This window comes from Pyrgilauda ruficollis, unplaced genomic scaffold (assembly GCF_017590135.1).
Source record: "Pyrgilauda ruficollis isolate IOZ18807 unplaced genomic scaffold, ASM1759013v1 scaffold758, whole genome shotgun sequence".
Taxonomy (NCBI): Eukaryota; Metazoa; Chordata; class Aves; order Passeriformes; family Passeridae; genus Pyrgilauda; species Pyrgilauda ruficollis.
In genome coordinates, this window is record NW_024529466.1 from 4,735 (window position 1) to 12,391 (window position 7,657).

General features: G+C 51.1%; 1 gene segment (V, D, J or C); it reads right to left on the reverse strand.

The window, feature by feature from the left end:
• Positions 1 to 6,204: 6,204 nt before the first annotated feature.
• Positions 6,205 to 7,034, reverse strand: LOC121363747. The segment is given in 2 exon segments: positions 6,205 to 6,548; positions 6,960 to 7,034. Coding segments are annotated over 2 exon segments (387 nt in total).
• Positions 7,035 to 7,657: the final 623 nt, after the last annotated feature.

A 7,657-nucleotide genomic window follows, 5' to 3' on the forward strand; every position in this document is an offset into this window, starting at 1 on the left:
GCTCCTGTTTATGCAGGGACAAGTTTGTGCTCAGCTCTCTCAGCACTCTCACCACTGTGTTCATTCTCAGCACAGTAGTACGTGCCAGAGTCATTGAGAAAGGCATGTTCTATTGAGAGGGTGATACTGTCTCCTTTTATATTGCTGCTCTTGAAATGATTCTCAAAACCCTTCTCCACAACTGCTGTGCCACCTGCATATGCATAAACCAGCCGGGTCAGACTGGAATTCTTCTCTGAAGGCAGCATGAACCAGTACATAGCTCTGTTGGAGGATTTCTTCTCGGAACATTCCAGATTCACGGACTGGCCTTCTTTTATCACCATGTCTGGAGACTGTTCCAGGGCTAACACTGTAAAAGAAATATGGGAGTAGTGAGGAGGAGGAAAAATGGGGAAAATCTCAACTAGGCACTGTGGGTTGGTATGGAAAGGGTGAGAAGAAATAGGGCAGACAAGGTACCAGTGCAAGGGATGGGACAGCACTGCAGATCAGCAGGTGAATTTCCAATCTCTCCTCAGTAGGCAATATGCATTCCTGAGCAGTTTGTATGCAAAACAATTTATGGGCTGCACAAAGATTGACAAATAGAGGGCCATTGGAGAAGATTTCAGGTATTCCTGCCCATCACATTCACTGATTATCCTCAATGCAGAAAGCTGTGCAGAATGAAGCAGCGCCAGGGTCTGGCTACACAGCTGGGAGAGCAGCAGCGGGATCAGTGGAGGTGCTCAGGGCTGCGTTGGGTTCACTTACCCAGAGGGGCCAGCACGGCCACAAAGAAACAGCAGGGAAGCATGGGGGAAAGCCCCTACCCTCTCAGCAAGCTGCCTCTTGTAGCTGCCCAAAGGTATGTGGAGAGGGAGCCGTGAGTGAGGGTGAGACATCTCGGGGTGGGGCTGGCCAAGAAATGAGAGAAGGCATTGGCTGGCTGGGAACCCTGGGGAATGACACAGGGTCTGTGTCAGCACAAACTGTGTTTGTGCAGCAAAGCAGAAACCCTGCAGAGATGCAGCAGGTGAGGAAGGAGTGACTGGCCATTCTGACGAGGTCTGCTGGCAGCAGAATTCCCTTCTCCTTCCTCTGCCTAGAGCTCTGCCTGACAATAGGGAAGGAGAAGCAAGTGGAAACGGGTGAGGATACCTGGTGGAACTTCTGTCTCATAATGCTGGGAAGGAGGCTTGTGGGGTATCACCCAATTGAGTGTTTTACTGAAGGAGATATTTTAATCGAAGTCCTGAGGAAAACTGTATGCAAGTGCTAAGCAGGAGATAGGATCAATCTGTGGAGACTGTGGCACAGTGCTGTGATGGTTCAGTCCCTGCATGGCCACCCCATGTCCCACCCAGCTGTGTGACAGCTCTTCTTCTCTGTGCAGCCCTGTGAGCAGAGCCAATACCATCCGTGAGAGGGAGGCAGGACCCCAAAGGACACCACAGCAGCCCAAGCACTCAGACTTGTGAGGGCTCTCATGGGCCTTGCAGTGATTGGGGTGGGAGAGGAAGGTAAATACTTGTGGAGAGCAGAGGGACACTCAATGCCCTGGCAAGGCAAGAAAGAAGGGAGCAACTGTGGCCCACAGGGACAGCCTTGAGGATGATAAGGTGCTGGTGATGGGGATCAGGGTGACCTCTCCTTGCTGACAGGAAATAGGCTAAGTACCCCAGAGATGGCTTCTCCCTGGGACATGAGGCCTAGCTGGGGTGTCCAGGGTGTCTCAGACTGCTGCTGTCTGTGGCATGAGGGCTTCTGGAGGTTGGGCTTCAGAAACACACTTCATTTGGCAAATTCAGGGATTGCTCAGGGACAGAGACAGTCTATGTCATTGTCCCCTCTGCCCTGAGAATTGGCCTCTACAAGGACATTTGCTTTCCTGGCAGGACTGAGCTTGTCCTGCAGTGGGCTGTGGAGGCTGCCCCTGGGATTCAGCCCGTGAGAGCACTGGGCTCTAGAAAGCAGCTGTACAGAGCAATTGCATTCACTGCTGCTCTGCCAGGGACACCTCGGTGCTGCTCTGCTCACAGGCTGAGGTGCTGGTGATGGGGATCAGGGTGACCTCTCCTTGGTGACAGGAAATAGGCTAAGTACCCCAGAGATGGCTTCTCCCTGGGACATGAGGCCTAGCTGGGGTGTCCAGGGTGTCTCAGACTGCTGCTGCCTGTGGCATGAGGGCTTCTGGAAGTTGGGCTTCAGAAACACACTTCATTTGGCAAATTCAGGGATTGCTCAGGGACAGAGACAGTCTATGTCATTGTCCCCTCTGCCCTGAGAATTGGCCTCTACAAGGACATTTGCTTTCCTGGCAGGACTGAGCTTGTCCTGCAGTGGGCTGTGGAGGCTGCCCCTGGGATTCAGCCCGTGAGAGCACTGGGCTCTAGAAAGCAGCTGTACAGAGCAATTGCATTCACTGCTGCTCTGCCAGGGACACCTCGGTGCTGCTCTGCTCACAGGCTGACGAGACCCAGGCCACTGCAGCCTCTCCACGGCGCCCTCAGGTGATTCTGCTCTGAAGGAAATCCACGTGTCCTCTGCTGCATGGGACAAAATCTGCATGGGATAGCTGGGGAACCCGATGAGCACAGGGATAAACAACATCTGGGACAGTGGCAAGGGGTGGAAGGAACACAGAGAAGGAGCGATAGGCCATTCTGACTAAGTGTGGTGGCAGCACATTTCCCTTCTCCTTCCTGTGCCTGGAGCTCTGCCTGACAATAGAGAAGGAGAATCAAGTGGAAATGTGTGAGTATCCCTGGTGGATCTTCTGTCTCATAATGCTGGGAAGGAGAAGGCTGGTGGGCTGTCACCCAATTGAGTGTTTCACTGAAAGAGGAATTTCTGTGGAAGTGCTGAGAAAAAATTTTATGCAAGTGTTAAGCAGGAGACAGGATGAGCCTGTGGAGACTGTGGCACAGAGCTGTGTGCTGAATTCACTATGGGAATAATTGTCATAACAGAGTTTTAGTTCTAGTTAAGCACTGCTTACCCCAAATCCAGGACCTTACAGTGTCCCATGGTCTGCCAGAGAACAGGTACACATTCAGTTGGAAAGGAGCATTTCTGAGAGAGCTGACCCAAACTGCCCAAAAGGAGATCTTTGAGCCTCATGTTCAGTATGGAAACTGTGGGTAGCTGGCCAGCTGCTGCCTGTCACTGCTCAGGGATGGGCTGGGCACCAGGTCAGTGGGTGCTAAGTGACAATATTGTGTATTCCATGGATTTACTTGACTTTTATTTCTCTCTCTTTTCCTTGTTATTTATTCCTGTTATTGCCCTGTTTGGATATCAACCTGTCAGTTCTACCCTTTTTCCCATCCCACCAGCGGAAGGTGGTAGTGAGGGAGTGCCTGTAGCTGCCTGTGACTGACGGGGCTTTACCCACAACAACTTGAGCACCAGGCAGCATCTCTGTGTCCCCACAGCTATGGCATGATCTGCAGCTCCCCTGACCAAGCCTGTGCTTCAGACTCCAGCAAGGAATTTCCAGCTTCTGTTCTTGATGGATTATGAAAATTCAGGTGAAAATTCCCCCAGGCGTTTGCGCTCTGTTTTAAACTGGAGATAAAGAGGAATAAGCAAGTCAGGGTAGCCCTTGTGTCCTTCAGCAAGCGGCAGGCGATATAGTGGATGGGCCAGATAAGATGCTCGAAAACACCAACAACCTCTGTGGAAAACTCCCCTTGGACTTCTTCCTCCTGGTCCTTGTCCTGGTCACCAGGGAAATTCCATGGCTAACCTGGGCAGTCTCCTGCTGTGAGCAGGGGCAATTCTCAAACAGCAGAGATTTCAGGTCACAGGGTTGTGGTATAACATGGGCCATCTGTCCAATTCCTGGAAACCAGATCAGCTAAGGACCAGTGGGCTTTGTCTTTCCAGCTGGTGGAGAGAGAAAGCGCAGTGTAAACTATTCCACATCCTGCTTCCCAGGCCATGAATTGATGTAACAGATTGAAAGGAAGGACAGATGAATGAGGAAGGAAGGACAAAATGGAAATGGACTAGGTATGAGAGGACAGAGAGGAATGGTCAAGGGGACAGACAGACATGAAAAGAGCAAAGTGAGAAATGGTTTGAATGAGAGACAAATGAGGTGAGACAGTGACGACAAGAAGAATTGAGAGTGAGAAGGTGATTCAGAGGGAGGAAAGAATTGAAAAGCATCTAGAGAGCAAGCTAAAGACTGACAGATGAACAGATAGATAGACAGATGGACAGACAGACAGTCATACCGTGTTTTTCCTGAAGAGCTAGTCCCATTACTCTGGAAGCGATTTTTGAATTCCTTCTCAATGTCTGCTTTGCCACCTTCCACTGAATATACAACCAGCTGCATTCTGGCATCCTTCTCCTTGGGTAACTTGTACCAGTACATGTTTACAAAATTTGTCCCTGATGCAGAACATTCCAGAGTCACGGTGTCTCCCACCCGGACAACTGAATCTGGTGATTGCTCAAGGGCCCAGCCTGGAAAGATAGGAGATGAAAGGTGAGAAGTGAAATGCATTTAGGAGGACAAAAAAACTACATCCTTGATATATGTAATGAGATGGAATGCCACCAGGATATCAGAAAGCTATGGGCCAGAACCCTGCTTCTCTGAAAAAGGCACATGGGATTCCCTGCTTCTCCCAGTCAGGCTTGACATGTTGTCATGATATGGGAAAAGATGCTGACCTGCCAGGCTGGTGTTTCCTGGTGCCTGACAGGGACTAGTTCTGTATCTGTTCTTCTCCATGTCCAAAGGGAGATCTCAAGGAGACAACAGGCGGCCTTTGCTTCTGCACTGGGAATATGCTCTGGGAGACACTTCAATTCAGGGACATTTCTGAGGAGAAGGATGTGCTGCTGCACACTGACCTTCTCCATGCCAGACAAGAAGGGATACTCTCCTTGCCTCTTTATTGCAGCACTCTGCAAAGGAGCACCAGGACACAAATGGACAAAGCTGGAGAAAAACATGTCCTCTGCTTGGCACACAGCCTTGGTCACCTGCCCAAGGCAGTGGGAAATCCCTGTAGGCAGGAGGAGACACTCGTAGTTTGTGTGCACTGAGTTTGGGTCCAGAGGTGTGACAGACTCTGCACATCCGTGCTGTGCTGTGTGCAGGGCAGTGTGAGGCTGGCCCACACAGGACAGCAAGGGATCCGACTGCTCAGGCCTGGCAATGCTCTTCCTAATGCACCCCAGGACACCACTGGCTTCTTGGCCACCAGGACAGACTGCTGGCTCATGGGGAGCTTCTTGTCCACCAGGACCCCCACGTCCTTCTCTGAAGAGCTGTTTCCCAGCTGGTCAGTGCTTCCCAGTGCTGCTGCATGGGGCAGTTCCTCCCCAGGTGCAGAACCCTGCATTTGCCACTGCTGAATTTCAGAATGTTCCTCTGTGCCCATCCCTCCAACCTCTCAAGGCCCATATGAAGGGCTGCACAGCCCTCTCGGGTGTGGGAAACTCCTCCTAACTTGGTGATATCAGGGAGCTTGATAAGGAGACTCCCTAGCCCTTCATCTGAGTCACTGATGAACAGAACCCTGTAAGCTGTTGGAAATTTCTGTTATCTGCAAACCTTGCAAGCATAACCTGTAATTTTTATAGTGTGTTTGCTGAAGATAAAGTGTATGTGGATGAAGGGCTGGAAGGCAGGTGGATCCTGCCCCAGACACCACTCTGCATGGAGCAGTTAGGGATCCACATAACACTTTCCCTGAGTAAGCACAGGCTTGTGCTCTGCTGTTCATATTCCTTGGTCACAGAATAACCACAGACAAGGTGTTGTAACACAGGAGCATGTGGGCAGCTCCCACATGGTACTGGCTACTTCCTACACCTGCCAGGCCTTGCCTTCATCTACAGGTGCACCAAGAACTTCCCACAGAATCATTTGTTCTGTTTGACAAGTATGTGCAGGGTTGACTGGAGTTTAATAAGAGGAAGTCAGTGGAGTGAAGGAGTCAGCAGATTGAAGTCAGAAAGGAGAAGGTGGGGAAGGGAAGGCAGACAAAGAGAAGAAGGGCTGACAGAAGCAAGTGTATTGCAAATAAAAGTTAAATGCAGAGGGAGGCCTGGAATGGAAGGGAGACAAAGATGGACAAATAAACTGTCAGCATTTGAGAAGAGGACGAATACAAGGTTATTAAGCAGTGGGGCTAATGAGTGAGAAGTGGTCCCCCTGCCTCGTGCAGCAGCCACAAGGTGGAAAGCAGCTCCTGTTTATGCAGGGACAAGTTTGTGCTCAGCTCTCTCAGCACTCTCACCACTGTGATCACTCTCAGCACAGTAGTACGTGCCAGAGTCATTGAGAAAGGCATGTTCTATTGAGAGGGTGATACTGTCTCCTTTTGTATTGCTGCTCTTGAAATGATTCTCAAAACCCTTCTCCACCACTGCTGTGCCACCTGCAAATGCATAAACCACCCGGGTCAGACTGGAATTCTTCTCTGAAGGCAGCATATACCAGTACATAGTGTCGCTGGAGGATTTCTTCTCGGAACATTCCAGATTCACGGGCTGGCCTTCTTTTATCACCATGTCTGGAGACTGTTCCAGGGCAAACACTGGAAAAGAAAAATAGGAGCAGTGAGGAGAAGGGAAAAATGGGGAAAATTTGAACTAGGCACTGTGGTTTGTTAGGGAAACAGTGAGAAGAATAGGGCAGGTGAAGCAACAGTTCAAGGCATGGGACAGCACTGCTGATCAGCAGGTGAATTTCTAAACCCTCCGCAATAGACAAGATGCATTTCTGGACAGTTTGTATCCAAAACCAGGAACCATCTATGGGCTGCACAAAGAATGACAAATAGATGGCCACTGAAGAAGATTTCTGGGTTTCCTTCTCCCCACATTCACTGCTTATCCTCAATGCAGAAAGCTCTGCAGAATGAAGCAGTGCCAGGGTCTGGCTACACAGCTGGGAGAGCAGCAGCGGGATCAGTGGAGGTGCTCAGGGCTGCGTTGGGTTCACTTACCCAGAGGGGCCAGCACGGCCACAAAGAAACAGCAGGGAAGCATGGGGGAAAGCCCCTACCCTCTCAGCAAGCTGCCTCTTGTAGCTGCCCAAAGGTATGTGGAGAGGGAGCCGTGAGTGAGGGTGAGACATCTCGGGGTGGGGCTGGCCAAGAAATGAGAGAAGGCATTGGCTGGCTGGGAGCCCTGGGGAATGACAGAGACAGTGTGTGTCATTGTCCCCTCTGCCCTGAGAATTGGCCTCTACAAGGACATTTGCTTTCCTGGCAGGACTGAGCTTGTCCTGCAGTGGGCTGTGGAGGCTGCCCCTGGGATTCAGCCCGTGAGAGCACTGGGCTCTAGAAAGCAGCTGTACAGAGCAATTGCATTCACTGCTGCTCTGCCAGGGACACCTCGGTGCTGCTCTGCTCACAGGCTGAGGAGACCCAGGCCACTGCAGCCTCTCCACGGCGCCCTCAGGTGATTCTGCTCTGAAGGAAATCCACGTGTCCTCTGCTGCATGGGACAAAATCTGCATGGGATAGCTGGGGAACCCGATGAGCACAGGGATAAACAACATCTGGGGCAGTGGCAAGGGTGAAAGGAGCACAGGGAAGGAGTGACCGGCCATTCTGACTAAGTGTGGTGGCAGCACAATTCCCTCCTCCTTCTCCTACCTGTGCCTAGAGCTCTGCCTGAGAATGTTGTAGGAGAAACAAGT